This window comes from Anopheles maculipalpis, chromosome 3RL (genome assembly GCF_943734695.1).
Source record: "Anopheles maculipalpis chromosome 3RL, idAnoMacuDA_375_x, whole genome shotgun sequence".
Taxonomy (NCBI): Eukaryota; Metazoa; Arthropoda; class Insecta; order Diptera; family Culicidae; genus Anopheles; species Anopheles maculipalpis.
This window is the reverse complement of record NC_064872.1, coordinates 24,564,263-24,585,125: the sequence shown is the minus strand read 5'-3', so window position 1 is coordinate 24,585,125 and position 20,863 is coordinate 24,564,263. Positions and strand designations below refer to the sequence as shown.

At 42.0% G+C, this 20,863-nt stretch overlaps 2 protein-coding genes across 5 annotated transcripts in view; one reads left to right on the top strand and one right to left on the bottom strand.

Annotated features, from left to right (window-relative positions):
- Positions 1 to 20,863, bottom strand: part of LOC126564230 (CUGBP Elav-like family member 2) — a 222,427-nt gene that overhangs the window by 7,218 nt on the left and 194,346 nt on the right. For all 4 annotated transcript variants that reach the window (XM_050221213.1, XM_050221214.1, XM_050221215.1 and 1 more), the window contains exons 5-6: positions 7,335 to 7,513; positions 308 to 602 (exon numbers count right to left, since the gene is read on the bottom strand). In XM_050221213.1, coding sequence (XP_050077170.1) covers positions 308 to 602; positions 7,335 to 7,513 — 474 coding nt within the window. The remainder of the gene's footprint in view (positions 1 to 307; positions 603 to 7,334; positions 7,514 to 20,863) is intronic.
- Positions 1 to 20,863, top strand: part of LOC126565697 (uncharacterized) — a 341,656-nt gene that overhangs the window by 314,528 nt on the left and 6,265 nt on the right. The window lies entirely within an intron of this gene.

The following is a 20,863-nucleotide window of genomic DNA, read 5'->3' as shown; positions in this document are numbered from 1 at the left end:
TGATTAACCACTACGATGCCGGGAATGGTACTAATCTCTTTCCCTACATTACGCAAACGTTCCTTCAAGTTACTTTAGAAGCTATTTCACCTCTGGCGAGGGAGCCAGAATACGGAGGGATAGGGGAACATGATTGATTATTTAAATGTTTCTCCAACGTTTCTCGTTCCATCAACGCCAGAAGCGACCGAAAGAAGTCGTTCGCTAAATCCTTCTTTCAGTTCTACGTATCCCACCTTCCCCTAGGATAGAACTGTTGCGTTCGCTTGCTTGCTGCGTGACTTGCAGTTTTAATTCACGAACGTACCTTGCAAAAGATGCTGCTGCTGCGCGACCGCTTGCAGCTGCTGTAGCAACGTGGGGAGCGGTGGGGAGATCGCATCGGCGGCCAGGAACGGTGTCTGCTGTTGCGGTGGGTTCGGATGGGCGGATGCGGTCAGGGGCGTTACCGATTGTGTGATCGGCTGATTGATACCGCTCATATTCCACAGGTTCGAATGCATCTGTTGCATCCGTTTGGCATCCTTTTCCTTCTGCGTGTCGGCAAACTTTACCACCAGCGGGGCCGAGCAGCCTTCCATCGTTTTGCTCTGGTGTAGATGCTGTAAGAGTCGGAAAAAAGATGCAAGTCAATGTATTAGAAAAAGATGATTCAAATCGTACCCAAAAAAGAGGGGTTTTAAAGAGAGAACATAGAACACTGTTGGAAAGTGTAAGGCACATGAAGGAGTGGAATTATTTATTTGAGATTTTAGTGAGCTGATGGAATAAAAACTAAACTTGCGATCTGTAGCAATTCCGATACTGTTTTGCTAAAAAAAAATTTGTGATGAGGTTTACCGAGAGTCTTGTTTGTCGGAGACATGAACTCCAACGCGTCATCAACTGCTTATTTTGAGTAATTGCCTCATGGTCAACTTCATCACAGAAACAGCTGGTAAGTTTTGTGTTACAACATTCATATCTTCCTTCCAAAAGACTTAGTAGATCTTCTTCTTAGTATATTATATACCACGGTTTGGTATTAGAGCCAGCTTCCTGGATTCTCAAATACTAGTCCATGACTGTGCTGTACTATTTTCCGAACTCCTAGACTTGTTTGGAACCGGCTAGGGCGGAGAGTCCCGCCCTAGGCGGAATAGAAGTTGGGGTCTTCTGCCACATCGAATATGTTTACTGGGTCGGGTAGGTTCTTTAGATAGGTTACGTCACTGGTCAGGCCTCACTACGGAGGAATGATCGTGTAACGACTATTGTCTTGGTCACCTGACGAACCTAAACAAATTTAAAAGCATTGGTTTTTTCTTAAAATTCTGCTGCGTTAGAGGGATCCTGTACCAATGTTGGGTGACTGCTATTTCTTCTTAGATCATTCAGAACTAGAAACTTTATGTTGAAGTAACAAGATGTTACAAAATTCGAAACAATTGTATTCGTTGACCAAAAACCTTAACCAAACTAGCGAAGCTAGCATTATTTTCATAGCATTTCTTCTACAGAAGAGACGTGATGCAAAAGACAAGGTGAATGGATTTGTAGAAAGCTATGATTTAGGACCGTTAAATATAAAAGTAAACAATCATTTAACAGCAATAAAACGACAACACAAGATATTGTACTACCGATTTAGAACCACTTTAAACACGAAACAAAATTAAGCAATTCAAAACAATCGCAAACAATCATTTCCAACGTTTCCTTTTCCACACGAAGATGCGGCAACACGTTCGACAAGAACATCATCATCATCCCACCTTATACAAGCCAAAAAACAACATCAATACGCCCCACAACGACGCAACGAAAGCCGTTTCGTTAAATGCGAGTGTTAATTTCCTAGCCGAATTATACTTAATGGCCGTGTCACGCGTCTGACGCGGTGCGGTAAGTCGATCCCAGGTGCAACATTTCGGCAAAAGCGTTTCTCCGCCAACGGCAGCAGCCACATCCTCCACCAAAACGCGCGCGCGTGTGTGTGTGTAACGACGTCTCCCCCGAAACCGGATGCCATTGTGTTTTTGTTGGCAACAGGACACGCCGCACTTTCTTCCAGCGCAAGTGACGCGGAAAGGTGCGAAAACACGTGGTTCCTCTTGTCGGAATGAATGGTGCTTAAAAATCATAAAATTTACATAGAAACGTTTCGCCGTTCCGGAGTTTTCGGATGATCCCAAGTGTGTCGTCTCGGTGCGGTGTTATATCTTTTGTCATTTCTGCTGCAAGGATAAGCTTGCTGACACGCGATTCCCGATACGTGAAAGAGAGAATTTTACACACCAATATCCTGGCAGCCCTACAAAGAGACCTAGCGCGAATAAAGGCAGCAACTCACACACACACACACACATATACAAGGGGCTGCTAAACAAGAGCTCATTAGCTCGTCTTGACAAGTGTCCCTGTTGAGGGAGCAAGCAAAATGGTTCAAATACACGGCACGGTCGGTAGGAAATACAATGTTTGCCTCGGAGGGCGGCTAATGACGCTCCATTGACGAAAGCACCCCCTTCCAAAATGGGACCAGTAACACGACGGGGCGTGCTGTACTTACTATCGTTACAATCATGAAGCAAGCATTTATGTGCACATAATTATAAGCTTATGAAAAATAAAAATTACATTTACTTCAGCAGCAGCTTTATGGGAAAACTCCGCTTAAGTAAAACGGAAAATCCACCCCACAAATTCAAACCCATCCAATGTCAATTCGAATGCAATAAGAAATAATCGTTACTGCCTGCCCCGTCGCACAAACGATGTCAACGCACGACAAAAACCACAGCCAAGCCACATAAAAAATCGGAACGATCGCTTCCTCTTTCTTATTTCTTTTTTTTTTTTTTGAGAAGAAAAGCGCAGAAGGAAATGGATGCTATTGCTCACCAAGAAAGGGGACGAAAGTCGCTGTTGTGTATTATTGTCGCTGCTTTATGTTGCCTATCACTGGCACAAACTATCGCCAGCCGGCATCAGCATAAAAACCTTGCTCAGTTTTATCATACCACATCAAGCGAAACGAAATACGAATTTCTCTTCATTCTAGCAGTGAAGGGAAAAAAAGGAGGACCAGAACGCATTCTCGTGTTTTCCAACGCGCATCCTTTTGACGCTTTCACAGTCGACAGTTTGTTGGCGAATGTGGAAAGATGAGGACTTTTTTGTGTTGTTTGTATGGTTGTGTTGTAGTTGATGGTGATAATGGTGGTTGCTTTTTTTTCTCTTTTCTTTTTTGTATGCTTGTCAAACACAAACACACAAAACGTAGCTCCCCATCTACTGACGGGGTCACAGAGATCGGGGGGGGGGGGGGGGGGGGGGGGAGGGGGGGACAAAAGCAAAGGGGAAACAAAAAAAAACATCACAATCACATAAACGATGATTATTGTTATTGATGTTTTGCATGTCGTTATGCTGCTGCGGGTGCCAATGTTGCTGCACTAATGGGGATGCTTCCGACCCCAGTTCCCGTTTAGAGTAGGGCATGCCGTTTGGTGGCGTCGTTTAATCGCGACCTCCACCACCACCAGAAAGGATCGACGCCAAATTGGCAGGTTCAAGAAGACGAACTTTTGTGGTTCTTGCTTTTTGCGCCACTGGTGCCCAGAGCTAGAGCCACCGGAGCGCTGCTATCCGTCCGTTTGACCATCATTAAATTTTACTGTTGTACAATCGACACAAAAAAAAACATGTCCCATCAAGATGAGGACACAGACAATGTGGCGGCCGCTAAGTTCGTTGTGAAATGGACGACGATCAAGGATCAACGCGTAAAACGTTCACAACATCAGCGCTTTGTTCCGCTTTTCCGAATGAAAAAGAAAATTGAATTCGATGGCATTTACATCTGGAGGAGGTGATTATGTATACCATTTAAAATGTGCATCATTATCGCCGAAAATCTAAGTGCGAATATTTAAAGTGTATGAAAGATGGGCAAACAAGTGAGATTTATTATTCACCAGTAAAACAACATAAAAAACAATTATTTGACGTTTTTGGTTGTGCCATGAAAAAGGACCGAGAGCCAAAATCAAAACAATCCGTAATGATCCTTCTCGGCAGGATTAAACAACAAACGGTTGACGGGTGATGCTGTGTCATTATACGAAAAACCACTCGATTGAAGTGCGTTAGGGGGTGAGATTGATTTTACTTGAACTTGAGGGCTGCTATCCTCTACATAAAAACCTCATTTGCAGTCTTCTGAAAATAATTTAATTTTGTGTGGTATTAAACATAAAAAAATCTAAATTGAGCTTGAACAATATCAAACATGGAAGAAAGTTTCCGAAACTAGGGGTTTAAGCTTTGAAAAAATATAAATTTATACATTTGACACTTTGTTTTGCGAGTCCCTCAAATTAAATAAATAAAAAACGCTTTTTTCTTAAAACTTTTTGGGTGTCATCAATTCAAAGATCATTTGAATCTGAAACTTTTTTTTAGTTTTACGATAAAAGATTTTCCATCTAAAAGATCAAACCAATCCATTTCCTCTAAAGGCTCCATGGAAATTGTTAAACCTTGAAAAACTAGATGCATGTTTGTTATTATACTACATTATTGTAAAATATTCCAAACAGACAGCACCACAACAGTTTTTCTACAGTAAAGTTTTGCACTTTACTGTTTACAATGGTTTTTTTTATAAAAAATTGTAAAAAAATTTCTTGTAACAAAACTGATAAAACAGATTATTTCCTGATCATTCAATTGATCAAAATACGTTATGTTCCGATATTTCTTCGTAAATGCCCGCTGTGCACTACCTCACACAACTTTTGTCCCTTGTTTCATGATAAATGGGGCCAAATCGCTCAAGAGAATCCTTTTTATTCCTCAACCTGAAGCTTCAGCAGTAAGGTTCGGCATGATTTACACAATATGTTACTTCATTTCATAGCAAGACTGTTAGTGAATGACGATGAAACATTCTTTCATTGGAAATGTATTACATTTTTTCCCTTTTTATTGAAAGCCTTCCCAGCTTTGTTGAACAAGTCTTCTTTCCCAGTTGAAGAGCAACAGGTGCTGCGGGTTCATTAAAATAAAATAGAAAATAATTTTCCACTGAGTGCGGTTCTTAATACGCGCACGCGCTTGTGTGTATGTATGCATTTCAAAGCGAATCCCAACGACGAGAGATGCATGATAAAATAATTGAAATCCTTCTGTAATAACTCATTCAACCGCTGGCTAACGGATTAATATAATAAAAATCGTTAATTCCACATCATCAATCATAAAATCGTTTGTTCATCGGGTTCATCCATCTCCTACGCTACACCTATTCCGATGCCCCGGGGGATGGTGACCTATTGGCCGGCTTGGAGGTAAGGATAACGAATCATTAAAAACATTTCAATCCAAACACATCACACGCAGGAAGCAGCGATGACGGATGCCATCAAACGCGATATGTACCTTTTGTTTCAGGTTGGACAAATTTCCTGCTTCTGGTTCTCCTACAACCCAAAAAACCCCCAGACAAATGGGAAATGGGGAAATGAAATGAATTCGATATACATTGGCCCGTTGGCTATTTTGTACACGAAATACTACCAAGGTTTTTTTTGTATTTGCGCACACACACACACACACACACATACACCATATCCAAATCTCAATCAATCGATTCAATGGGCAGGAAATGAATATAGCAAAAAAATATTACCATGTTCAGAGAATACGCATTTTCAATTTAATTAAACGTAGCAATTAATTCGATTTCACTTAGGCGCATCATCGTGCTACATTTACCGCGGTGGGCGGATTGATCGGAAAAGCTCTCCCAATTGCGTGCCGAATTTGTTGAGCTCACGGCCGGAACCCGCTGCTGCTTGTGATCGTTTAATGATAATGATTTTTCTATTGCACAATACACACGTCCAACACCACGCATTTTGTTTCATCTGGTTTCATATTCTAGCACATTTTCTACACCGAACCAGAAGTTTAATCAACAACAAGCTAATTGTGCACTATAGTGCACATGAAAAATGTATCACATTACACATTTAAAGTGCATCCGAAATGAGCGTTGGGCAAACAAAACAAAAAATAGTCATCGTCCACAATACGCACACGTTGAATAGGATGCTATTATGTTACTAATTGCGAAACATGTGTGCAGAACCCAATTACTAAAACTGACCTGTTTGGAGGGTATGGTAATTGGGGGCGATTTTTTCTACCTTTATTTTTCCAACTCCCAAGCTCTATAGTTACCTTGAAATGGAATGAATTTAATATCAGTAAAAGATTCATGAAGTCACTTTTTGCGTTAAGCAAATGTGCTCACTTCTCGTGAGCTTTAGCCGACCGAGTGATTGGGTTGTATGCGAACAGACCACATCAGTAGCATTCATTAAACTGATATAGAAATAAATTATGGATAGAAGAATGTGCGTCCTATCTCGGACAGGATACATTTACCAGCGCGTGCTTCATGGATGTGGGTCCATCGAATGAAGAGCCCACTGCGACTGGATTGCTATAGATATACCATTTTTGACTCCACAACTGATAAACACACACACACACACACACGCACCACACTCCAGCCATACGATCGTGAATGGTGGTGAAAGCGATAAATAAATAACCCATTTTTTATCTCGCACCCCATCCCGCAAAACTCCCGCAATCTGCTCGACCAACCAACCTCAGAGCTTATCACCCTTTCTTCGGAGTCATAAATCAAATCGGAGGTTTGTGGTTGCACTGCTCACTCCAGCCACCCGAGCTCAGGCAAAGGGCGTGTGGTCTCGACGCCTCATCATCGACATCGAGCGCGCACCGTTGGGGGCTCGGTTAGAAGATACACTCTGGCCACAGTGTTTCGCGTTCTTTAGCTAGTGTTGGATACAGTTACACGTACATGGTATATAACAAAGAAAAAAAAAACGCGATCCAATTCCAACCGATCTACCAAAGTACTTGTGTGCCGTTGTATGAAGTGTTTTATGGTTGCAAATACAAACATGATTTATTTATCGATCGAACCACTGGGGCCGGTTTTGTGAGCTGCGCTGAGTGTGTGTGTCTCGACCACAAATTGTGCTGCCAGTGCCCAGCTTATGGTTTCACTTAGTGCGTGTTTCCACCCGGCCTGCAGTCTACAGAGTAGCGTCGATATAGAAAAGGATTATTTTATGAAACTTGTAACCATAGAAAAGGGGTGACCTTCAGTAGTTAGATGTAGAAGGCTTTTAATTGTTCACACTTTCATTAATCATTTTACACGGTGCGCGATTACGAGCTTTCCAACACGGGCGGGCCGGTTTAATTGTCATCAGAACAATACAGGGGAACCAACATCAACATCTACTCACCTTAATTGCACCGATCGCGGACTGTTTGGTTGCGAATGTTACGAAAGCACAGCCTTTACTCTGCCCGGACGGGTCACGCAGTACCGTACACTCCTCGATGGTGCCGTGGCCCGAGAACAGCTGTCGTACATCGTTCTCATTATATTTTTTGCTAAGCATACCGACGAACAGCTTGCGTTCTGCGAAGCGAGAGAGAGAAAGCGAAAAGAGTGTGGATTAGTGGATGGATTGATACTCAATGGAGACGCATGGTACCTGGTAGAAGAGAGAATAATATTTAAATGGATAAATTATAAAAATATTTTTAGGAAAACATTGATTTTCGGTCGGCAGTAATATTTGATTGAGATTCAGTTGAAGTAAAATATCAAATCCATTAATATTAAATGAGAATTGCAATATTACTTTTTAAAACATTTGAGAGCTCCATCCAGCTTGCTCATCAATTTAATTTATTATTTATCAATTGATGTTCGATAGCCTGCGTAGTTTAAACACTGTCACAACTATTTACCCTCACCTGTTGTCACACCTATATTATCGGGCCGTTTATATTTACTATATCCCATCCTCTTTTCCAGGTCATTGGTTGACAATAAACTCAACCAACGACGATTGTTAACAGTCTTTGTAGACCGAGAAGGACCGATAACAAAGACACACTGAGGCTAGCTCGCTAGTGCGAATGTAGCAGGTTCCGGGCGGCAAAAAAATTATAAAAGTAAATAGCAAATGTGGCAAAAATATGGGAAAAATGGAGATTTTTTTAATTGAAATCCTCTTATAATTTCATATCCGAAAAACAGAGGAGAATACCTTTTGTTTTTTGTCTAAGATTTATAAAACAAAAACGAGTATAGAAAGAGCTTCTAATATATTAAATAAAGTAAAAGTAAATTTCTTTCTTATGGCAGCATATGTTCCAAAAACAACACAACATCTCGGAGCATTCTTGCCTTAAAATGTTGTTTATTCGGTGTATCTGTACCGTGTCTTTTTTATTCCTGCGTTATTTTCATTCTGGCACTTTCTCTCTCTTTCTATAGAATTTTATAATGGCTAAATTATACCGCACAATCTGTTGATTGCTTGGAAAGTGTGGAGAACCTAAGTACACCTCGCACAATACCCCAGAAACACTTGGCTGAAATTCCATCTTAAAATTGCAGCTGACCGCCAGCAGTCGCATCGCCCAGCTTTCCTTCAGATGAATTGTTTTTCCATTAAAATACCAAACACGTACCATACCAAAAAAAATGCGAATGTGTGCGAAGGAGATAGAATGTTGTTTAAAATTGCTAGTTTAAGCATTTTAAATCCACACCAAGAAGTAAAGGGAACGGAAAGAGAATTTTTATTTTTATTCAAACCTAATAAAACGAACACACGCTGCTCTGGCCGCTTGGTTAGCTACAGTGGGTAAGAAAAATGTGTCTTTCCCGTTTATGCAAATCGCTGCTAACCCACCCTAACAATGTTGAAGAAAAGCATACGAATTTCAATGCACACGGACATTTCTTAAACACCGGACCGCATCCTTTTTTCTCTCTGTCTCGCGCGCACTTAGCTTAATAGATGGAAAATATGAGGCCAATTTCCATGCGACGATAGCACCCAGCGAGCACCTTTTCGCAATGGAGGGATTATGTCACCTCGAACAAAAGTACGTCGTTTTCATTTTCATCTCAGTGTTTTCGTACCGAAAGTCATTCGATTGTAGACAAGCGAGACACAAAGAAAACCAAAATGGACTACGATCACATATTTTTGAGTCTATTTTTCAAAAGAGCAGTGTGATTATGATACGCTTTGTTATGCGGCGAAGAAGTGCAAAGCCAACACAGTAGCTTAAGCGTATGCGTGCCCAGAACTGCTTGCCCAGAAGCTGCCTGATGAAAAGAACGAAAAAGTGCTTTGCTTTTATTGGCATTCTAACACGGCGATTCGATTTTGATACACGCGAATTTGAAGATGTGAACAATATGTGACAACTGTAATCCGGTTATGATTATAATCCTTCAGCTATAAGACAGAGAGAGCTTTCGAATGAGTTAATTGGAAATGCATTTGTGTATTGATGTCGTGAGGACTAAGCCGACTTCGAAAATTCACGAGAATTTCTTACCTTTCTTTAATGATGGTAAAAATTAATAACTATTCCAAAGTTCTAATAATTCCACAATTTCTCAAAACTAACAAACTGCAAGGAAAGTAGCCACAAAATTTGCGAGAGATCCCTACCCAGGCGTGGTTTAATTTCTTGCGCGCCAACAACCTCCATCAATATACACGAGCAATGGATTAATTCTTGTTTTTCGCCATGCATACACATCGCTACCACGAAACCATCGTCTGGCTTTGCAGTTAGCTTACTTGATATGGTGCCGATGTGCTCGAGATATACAAAACATGGAACCACATCTCGGATGCATTTCATCGAACTGCTGCACATGGTAGAGCAAATCTTACACGAACTGAGAGGAAGTTAGTCGTGGCTTGTGTGGTTTGTGCCATGTTTACCAATAGGGTTGAAGAACCTCTCCTTCTCGCTCGTGCTAACTAAAACCGCATCAGTAAGTGCATGTTTCGATGCGAAGAAAAACAAATGAAAATGCATCGAGAAGCTACACTTGGCGCTTGGAAATAGGGCGAGAAGAAGACGAGGACTAACACTCCTATCATTAATCCGACCAAACAGGAAACAACGAACGATACGGAAACCTTTAAGCAAGGAGGAGTTTTTCTCTCTCTACTTCGATCTTCATCAACAAACAACACTACAACCATTACAACACAACCCCATCGCAACAAAAAAAAAGCCAACTTCAACCAACCGAAAAGAGTGCTTTAGGATTTCCATTTTGTGGTTCAGAAGGCTCTTAAAACCACCATCACGAATGCAAAGAAAAAAACATTCTTTTCGAGCCTGGACCGCCGTGTTAGACCATTAGTCTTCGAAACATTCTGACTCCGATTCTATTCAATTGCCACAAGGGATGGGTTGTGATTCTGAGTGAACGCTACCAATACGCTGAACGTTGGTTACCATTTTCGAAAGGGAAACGATAATGAGTCCTTTCCACGGGGGAAAACGCACACAAATCCTGCTTTTCTTGCTTTTAAGGTGAGGTAGTACAGCTCTTACGATGAAGAACTAATACGGTTTTGTCTTTTCGAAACAACGAATGTAAAAACAGAACCTTTGGAGGGGATGGGGGGGGGGGGGGGGGTTACGGAATCAGAATTCTGGAAATACTCATTACATTACAGGATAAGCTATAGACAGACAGACAGAAAAAAAAGATGAGGAAAGCCGACTTTCACACATCCGGATAATTTGAGTACTTAGGTAGGCTTGCCCTGGAGAAACATTTCGACTAACTGGTTGATGGTTCCATGGTAGCTTGCGGTAGAGCTCGTTGAGAAGCTTATTGTTTCGTCTACGATACAAGTAGTGCCAAGAGAGTGAAATCCGACAAGATGATGGAAAATTATGCTCCAAGCCCAGAGTCAACCAAACCATGCACATCTACAGCTGAGCTGCTGCAGCACTAATTTTTGAATCGGCTTTTCTCCAGTGTGGCTTCAGGACTCAATGCCAGAGGAATCATCATTCACCTATATATATGTATACCGGAAATTGAAAGCAAAACGAGTCTCTCCTGCCCTGTCTACCTATCCCACAAAAACCTATCATAATTTCCACCATACTTCTCTTCCCGGAAGCCTAACCCGTAAGGCGCAGAAGTAGTGATGGGCTTAGTTTTATGCTGTAAAAAGCAACCCCTCGGCGTACCAGGTTAACTCTTAATACGCCACTAATTGGCAATTAGTGCGAGGAAAGCGCTTTTCAAAATTCACCATACAAGGGGAATGAATGCGTTTGTTTCGATTTTCCTACCACCGCACCACACTCCTACTCCCGAGCCATGCTTTTTGCAATCGACCAGAGGGAAACACATCACCAGCACAAAGTCCGTTGTTGCGAATGCTGTGTTTAGTGATGGAACAGGGCCCCACCATCCGTGGCTTTTGTGGTATGTGTGTGATCGCTTCCTTTCGCAGAAGGGAAGGCACCGCGTGAAATATTATGTGCCCGTTTCCGTTTTCACGGCACAACAATGCAAAGCTGCCGTGGGCCGCCTTAACGTGCGCGTTCGATCTTTCTTGAGCTTGAAAGCAAAGATTTATCTCGAACCGCGAACAGAAGTTGCCGAGGGAGAAGAAAGGGCATCCAAATAGACCACCTTCCAGTGTGCGAAAAAGCCTCACGCCATTCTGGTGCCAAATTGACGAATGAATGCAGGTAAACGTACCCGCTATTCAAACTTATCGCTCGCTGTCTGCGGCGCACCAACCGGGGACGTGTTGACTGAGTGCGAATTCTCTATCCTATTCACGATAAAATAAACCAAATGGGATGCCGTGTATTATGCGTACGAATAATTGCTGATACACCGCGGGCAGAACACACCGGAACAGATACAATTTTCTAGCTTGTCAGCCTTTTGTGTTTATTGAAATTATAAATCCTCTTACCGGGAATTTGATGACGAGAGTAGGGAAATCCTTTGTAGCTGTAATTTTGTAATTTCAGGCGCAGTTGCTAGGGTAGTGTTTAGTTGATTGAGGTTCACATATAACTTACTAAAAACCATTTTTTATGAGAAATAGTTAAAAACTCAAACAACATTTTACTGCGGAAATTCTAGAACTGTCAGTTACAGCCCACCTATTGACGCAGGACTAGGACTAGAGCCATTGCAATTTGGACACCTGTTTTTACATTTGGTAGCCAATTCTACAAACGAATTATGTTTGACTTTTTTTTCGAATCCCCGTCAGAAGCCATCCTTAATTCGTAGAATATTTTCCATGCTGACAGCAAGGTAAAAGGGGTTTAATATTTTTGCTTCTACAAACTACAAGCCTCATGTGTGAGCGTCGGAGTCCTCAGCCGTCACCCCGACTGGTACAAATGAAGAAAAAGTTTAGAAAAAACATACGCTTTTCCAACCACAACCGAGCACGAGAAAATTGCATGCTGATAATCCGTAGATAACAACAACAGTCGGCCACTGGTCGGTTGTTGTTATCCGATACTTTATTCGATGTTATGCTCGCTAACCACCACAACAAGCAGGTTTGATAATGTCCATTTCCATCCTCAGCATGTATTACTCTCCTTTCCGTTAGTTCGTAGTTTGAGGTTTGAAGGTACAAAAATTTTCCGATGAAACAATAAACTCACTTCACTCGTTCTGTTTGGGTTTTCTTTTTTTGGTCTGAAACCCTATCATCTAACGCTTCAACGGAGCAAGCAATTAGAATTATGATTTCAGACAGATACACTGTACACGCATACGGTGGTGGTGGTCCGATTCTTTCCCGCTCCCCCCAGTTTTTTCTTCAGGGATAGTGCATTTTCCCTTGGAAACACGCTCACAAAAACCAAATTTTAACGCTCGATAGAAGCGTTAGAGCAGATCAACTTTATGAGATCGGTTTATGAGGTTTCGTCTTTTTTGTTGGCGTTGTTCAGCATCATCCAAACCCATAACGATATGGGCGATGAATTTATATGATGATTTCTCCCTCCCGGTTATATCGATGGAGACGCCTGGTTGCTCGTAGCGAATATAATTTTTTTTTATTACCATCCAGGACGAAAAGCACCCCACCACAGACAACCACCTGCCAGTACAAACAAACGCAATCGTTTCGAAATGAGCAAAACCTCATCCCTATCATCGGTTGATTGGTTATCAACGTGCTGCAAAGCGCGTGTGTGTGGATCTGTTCCGCTCCCGCGTTGGTGGAAAATGGGTAGTGAAAAATTATCACTACCAATACCATGACCTGGTCAATGCTTATGCGATAATGATTCGCAAATAAATGCTCCTGCTCAGCGCAGTCTGCCAGGGTGTGTGAGCATTTACGTTACGGTTCGCGTTCAGCGATGAGTGGAAAATGCTTGTTATGGTTCGGTGGTGGCGACCGTCAGGACAGCAGGAGTGTGGTAAAGCGCTTGGAGGGCTCTTCATCTACGGCGCGACGGTATCAATTACGCTAGCGAAATATACCCGTCATCGCAAATGCTGCTACTGCAGCAGCTGGTTCGTGGCATCGCACGGTTCTGCTGTGTCTTCCGGCATTATCTCCATCCTAAAATACCACACCGGACACACATATTGCACGCCACGGCGATGGGTGGGAAGCGAAATCAAATACGATTTTCCAATCCTCCTCGACCCTACACCACCCAGCGACCCAGTGAAAATAACATACATACATTGTGTGTACAACCTACATTGCGCCTCACCAGTGCAGTTTTCCCTTACTCCTAGTACACAGCACAACACACTTCAAAGTTTCGCTTTGTCATCGCGCGCCGCCGATTCGCGATTCTGCTGGCTGGATGGCTGGCTGGTACACACAAATATAAAGCTCATCCATAATTATAACGATAGTGATTTGTCAAAATCCTACAATCTCATATATGCTGCCATTTTCCTGCCGCCTGCGGCATTATTCCCGACCAAAAACCGTGTGCGCGCGTGAAGTGCTTGTGTGCTATGATATGACGCGTAATGATACCATCTTCGATGTATGGTTTACTATTGGGAGTACAAATTAGTTCTCGGGCGTTTTGCGATCTAAAATTTTATGTCACCAAATAAGGAGAAGAGCCCGATCGAGCTCTAGATCAGATAAAAATATAAAGGGTCTAAGTCTTGGCTGTACGAGTTGGAATAAGAAGTTTCATTGTTGTGGATTGCTTTGTATTTCAGCCTGTTTAGCGCGTTATACTTGGCACAAACATGTAAAATATCGTCGATAGACTTAAATATTCCTGAGCTCTTGTCGTTTAGTTACAGACGAAGGTTATCCATGTGTTACTTTTATTTTTGTGACGAATAGCTCTGTTACAGATGAGAGGATATCTATTTTCTAACTTTTTTGAAAATTGAGGACTCGCGGAAAGATCGCGAGTCAGTCTTTAGGCGAGGAACTTTAAATATTTCCTTTCTGAGAACAAGTTACAGATTTGCTTTGTAAGAACAAGTATTTTTCTTAGTATTTTTCTGGGCTTAATGACCAACATTACCCCGCTGGTCATTGAATGGCTCATTAGACTTATTGATACGACATAGTTAGATGGTCGGTCCGTACTTCGGAGGAACGGTATAGATGGGATTTGAACCATGGTTCTGCTGAGTGAAGATCGGCGCCGTTTTCACTTCTGCCCCCGGGCACCTTAGTGCAATGATTCGAAGAGAGCATAATTCCATAACGAGAAGAGAAATTTGTGACAGCAGAGCTACTACCTAGTGAGGAAGTTGGCTATTGGGGCATAGTACAGATTTATGACAACAGATGTACCTAATGAGAAAAGATTTACTTACTGAGTTACCAGAGCTACCTACTTCGAACAGTGCTTCGATGTAAGGTCGAAGCAAATCCGAGACGTTGAGCTTAATAGTTGATATTCAATGACCGAAGCGGGGTTCAAATCACATCCGGAAATCCCCACCCTAGTGAGGACTGACTATCATCCACTCTAGTAAGCCATTCGATGGCCGGCTTAAGCTAGTAGGTCGGTTAGTAAAGAAGAAAAAGTGAAGGCTAAACGGGGGAACGATCGTTTGATGAGTGTCTTTGAGGTTTCTTTTTAAGTAAGTGTAGGATATTTTTTGTAAATTGTCTGTAGAATTGCAGAATTCTTCGCAAGTGCCATTTTTTGTGATAAAACTTTCATAACATAACTATTTATGGGTATACTCTAGTATCCCTTAATAAGCTTGTAGCCGCACCTGCGATATCAAAACACAACGAAATTATTTTTTCTCCTAATATTAGTGTTAGTATTTGCGATCCTATTTAGAAATCCTTGCCTTCCTTTCCCATACTGGTGTTGAGAACCAATTTCGTTGTCAGACGGCCGCACCGCCGACGCTAACATACAAACGCGGAAGCGGATCGAGTTTCCTCACAGCCGCGCACGAAACACAGAACAATAGCATAATAAATGTGCAAACAACGCTGGTCCTGGAAGCATGGAAGCATGGCTCGTCAAACACCACACATCAGCGCACACAGCCACACAGAACGGATGATCAGTGAAGTAAACATATTTTTCCTTCTCTAACCCTACTGGTACCCACCACATAACGGCGGAGAAAGGGAAAACCATGCTGACTGACAACGGTGAATTGCTAAACGGAGCGAGGAAAATGCGAGCGCACAAGAACAGACCTCAGCCAGCAGCGCTCACACACACATACACAAGAGACACGAAACTGTTTGTTTTCCACGCGCGCATGAGATGCGCTTTTCGCAGTGCTTTATCTTATTTTCGACCGAATCGACCGAATCGAATAGTAGTGCTGCTGCTGATGCTACTACTCGCGATTCGAACTACCCACCCACAATCCCCCTTGGTACTTGGAGGGAACAACACACCAGTCCGCCCCACGAGATGCATCCAGCATCCCGGGGTATTCTATTTGATAGTTGATTTTTCCCACTCTTAAATCAACAATAACGAGAACAAACACAAACAATCGCGGAAATGATACGTGGCCGCCATTTATCGTGGCACACCACGGCGGAGAGCGTTCTTGTCGAGGCACTTGATGCCAAACGAGCTGTATTGTGTTGTTGCTTGCCTTTGTCGCTTTCCCTTCGAAAACCTCCCCGGAGGGTTGGCGGAGGTAAAACACCAGTTTGTTTTTTCGGCCAGCCCAGGCTCACGAGGAGGACGGAACCGGAATGTGGTTACACATCATCGTTCACACATCGTTCGAGGAGTGCGAACTGGGTAAAAGGAAAATATTTACATTCCAGTTAGAACGATGCGAGAAGAATTGGTTGTAATTACATGAATTAGGCGTCCTGCGTCCTGCCCTTTCTCGCTGATTCAGGGATGCTGTTCTGCCCATAGAGGCAGTAGTGGACAGGACATCGGGGGAAAAAAACATGCAACAGTGTCAACTTCCCTGTTTTCGACACCACACAACAAGATGGATGAAGCTTCCATCCAACATGCCATTTTCTTTTCACGTGCTCTCATCCCATGTATCATTATAAACAGATTTATACATATGTGTACTTATTTGAGTATCCGTGTGTATGTGAGGACATACCGCACTATCAATCAATTTGATAGCAGGAAGGAACTGGGTTTTGGTCGGCAAGAGGAAAGCCTTGAAGCGAGTTCTGATTCTCTTCTTGCACTGACGATGATGGCGGTGACGCGACGACACGTGCACTAATGAGATGTGAAAATGATGCGCAACTTCTCCGCATCGTTCTAGCGGGCACATACACCGACACGTGGGGCACGCTTACATTGATAACAGGTTGTAACGACATGGAAGATGATTTTTCCTGGAAGCCCCGGCGCCATTGCACCATTGAATGGTCGGCGGGCATTGTCATTCATGACGTTATGGCTTCGGGGAAACTAGCTAATTAAGAGTAACTAGTTTTTCCCGCCCGAACTAACCGGCCACACGTAATTGGGGATGGGCAGATAAGTTGTTCCGGTGAAATTTAGCTGACTGGTGTTGGATAGACGCGACACAATTCAATTAAGGCAGGGTTTTTTTTTCTTCTTATTGCTGTGCTTCGATAAATGACAAGGACATCAATTGATTTATGTCTTTTATTTTTCCCTCGAACTTGTTCCACATACTTCTTAAGGTTTTCTCCTTAGTTTCTTTTGAAATTAGAAGATTCGATTTGGCCGCAGGATTCGATGAAAATATTGCCATTCGGACCCGATTGCTGGCTTACGCATTTTCCGAAGAGGTTTTCTAGAAAATTCACAATTTTCTAACCTTTTGTGAACAACAACCATCAATTGCGTCTTCATTTAAGATGCTGACTACTAAGATAAGACAGTGGCGAGCGTCTTCGATTGGCAACGTTACGGCGCAAATGCAACGCTGTCAACTGCTCATTTTAAGCTATACGCCCAGGCCGTCTTGCATAAAAGCGGCGGACGGCATGGCCGGCTTAGTTTCGGACATGGACAGATAAATGCTTTGAACTAAGGATCTGCGTTTAATAACGAAGAACCATAGGGCCCCGGAAAATTGCATGCTGTTGAAATCGATCTAAAATTGTGAAAAAATCACAAAATTAAAATTTCAGATTTTTCTCCGTTGCCCCCTGTAGGTGACTTAATGATTAAAAAAAAAAAACGATTTCAAAGTGATTTTTTTTAAACACTCATGAGAACGTATAATTATTTTTTTCGAAATGCATCGCAGCCTGCGGCCGATACAGTAAATCCTCGAAATGTTTGCTGCATTCGGAGAACGCAACAACACTGTCTTTCCCCTATTAAGGGTTGAATCTTTATTTGAGTCTGTACGTAACTTATTTTTCATTGCTGTAACATGCGGCTCTTCAGATAATCTGATAGCACTGCAATATTTTGTCCGCACAAAAAAGATGTTATATAGCTGAGTGAATTGTTACGACAAACGACCATCGTTTAACTGCCATTACAACAAGATTTTTTTATTTCTTTAGGTAGATTCTTTTTTAACAAAAATATAAAAAAGCCAGAAACAGTTAATACAGCTGCCACACTATAGTTTCCATGGAAAAGAACTAACTTTTTGAACTGCTTTCAAATTCTATTGAAATCCATCCGAAATCCGGTACAGCAGGAGGAAAAGGAATAAAATTTATGGTGTTGAAAGTATGGAAATCTTTTGCACGAATAAATTTAAGTGAAAAAAAAAAAACAAAATGCAATACTACCAACACCCATGTCGTTCCGATTTCCGTCTCACGTATTTTCCAACTATTTCTACTTGCTGCATGGAGTTTTCTCTCCATCCAGCTCTTGATAAGGATGTAAAAGGTAGAAGAAAAGTGTATTATTTCGATAGGATTCTCTCTCTCTCTCTCTCTCTCTCTTTCTCTCTCTTTCGCTCTGTATCTCTGCTGCTGAGGACCAGCTACCTTCACGGGTAATAGAGGGTTAAACCTTCTAGACGAGGGAGCAGCAATATGAGCTAATGCGTGAATTATATTCATACGGTATCGTGTCTTGGCAGCTCGTATCTTCACTACGCAACCTTTTGTCACGGGACAACTGGAAGCGTACGAGAGAGATCGAGAGAAACTTGCAAAAAGTTCCATTTATGAAGAGGATTCCTTTCTGTGTTTTTTTTCTCTACTTGCTTCTTGCACACTCCAACGCACTACACATGCACACCACGCGTAAGATTGCATATATCGACAGTTTTTTCCCTCCTCTTTTTTTTTATTCTTGGTGCTCAGTAAAACTTGGTTATTGAAGGGGCTTCATTTAATGCGCTGATGGCATAGAGAGATCGCTTTTGCCACGTAAGGGTCACACAGGAAGGAAGCTGGTTTTGTACTTCGACTGAAGGAAGGGAAAGAGCAAAAAGGGGTTGAGTTAATCTATCCCAACCATGGTGCATCGAACGGTGCTCGAACAAAAATGGTGTAAGATTTATATGACGAACCAAAACTCCTTTTTGACCCATGTTAGTCGAGTGTAAGCGTTGGGCAAAAAATATATGCAAATTAAGTATTGAAGTTCAGAAAAAAAAAATCACACAAGTAAGATACTGAATCGAATGAACGTGTACGCAACGGATGAAGCTCCGATCGTATGCGTTGCACCATTGACAAGCAGCATACTCACGTATCAGCATAAATTGACCATAAATTCCAATGTATGTTATAGTCAGTTACCGATTTTGTAAGGTGTTATCGTTACTATGATTCATGTTTCAAAATTTTCATGCTAACAAAAACGTTAACATAAATAAAAAAGTTCCTACGTTTATGCAGCCGAATTACGTAAACAGAAAAATAAGAAAAACAAGATAAATGAATTTACTATAAAATAGATACAGTAAAAAAATATAAAACTAAAAAAATCAAAAATAAATAAAACGGCAAATAGTAAAAATAAAAAACCCATAATAATGAAGCAGTGTAAATAATAACAAAACAAAAATAAATAAATGCAATAAGTTCTCAAAAATATCTCGAATTCTCGAAGCAGCAAAGCAAAGATAGTAAACAAAATAAATAGTATCTAAAATACAAATGTAAACGTGAACTTGGCACAAAGTATGTTAAAACGTATAATAAAATTAGAACACAAATATGCAAACTAATCTTCTTGTCCCATGTCCCATTTCCTTATCTATGATTTGTGCACTAAAACTTTCCAACGTTGGGCAATAAGCAAAAAAAAAACCTAAAGAGAGAGTACTGTCATTTTAATGCTCATTCTTTCCTGTCTTGCCAACTGGGCCCACTAGCGCCAAAATACGGAAGCCAGCGAGAGAGAGAGAGTCATCCTTCCTAATGGTGGCAGCAGTTAAAATGTAATTAAAACCATATGCGACTTGGCTCTTAATTTTTCCTGTCCTCTTTTCTGTTGGTCTGTTGGCCATTTCCCAGTGTGGTCTCGTCTCGCTCGTTTGCCAGTGCGCATGCAGCCGTCCCGCCAGGGCGGTAAATGCAGCGGCAGTTGTAAATGCTGATCATTGCCATCAAATTTTACGACCCTGGCAAGTTCTGAGCTGCGACGACGGCGAGAGCCACACACAAAATCCGCGAAATCCACTGCTCAAAGCTAATGCTGCTACTAACCGTCCGCAATAACATGTCCGCGTCCGGAGCCGTACGCGTCACGTGTGTGTGTGTGTGTGTTTCCCAAGAGCAGACGACACCCGTGTCCACTTGTGTCCTCCCAATCTTCAGACTAGGGTGCGCGCCAGTCAAACACAACAGTTGGTCAGCAACAACCGGAGTACGGTGATTGTTCTCCACGGCTGTTGCGGCTCCACTGCTGCAAATTGCACAATTGCACTCATTGCTTTCCGGGCTAATCGTTTGTCATCGTCGTTTCGGAGTCGCCTCCTCTAATGCACTTCTTGCCGGTGTCGTGTTCCACCGTGCAACAATCATTTGGCTGTGGCACAGCCGCGGCAAGTGGAAGATTCAAGAGCAATTTAAGTTGCATTTGTTAGCTTTATCCCGCGCACACTACTGCGAAAGTAGCAGCAGCTTATGTCAGCATGAATATTCCCTCGTCCAGGAATGGGATTTGGGCTAGCAAAAACCGATTTTTGCCTAATTTTATATGAAGGGTGCGCGCACCACTGCACTACTCTTTTAATTAATGAAATTTTGATGCCCTTTCGAAAAACGTGGCCCTACAAACACGCCACACGTGTGAATTACGACGGATTGATCGATCACATTAATGTTTTAACACATACACACATATTTCCACAATCGTTTTTCTCGATGCAATTTAACGTGCAGCCAGATCGGTGTCAATCGGCAATGAAACGAACAACTCAGACGGGCTTTCTCATATTTATGGCGCTACTTGATTAGAGGCAGCAAAACGAATTGTGGGGTACACCACTCATTAAATCTGCAAAATCTGCTCGGCGGCTATCAATTCATATTTAAGGGGGGAGTTCAAAACATCTAAAAAGCAACACAAAGGGAAATAA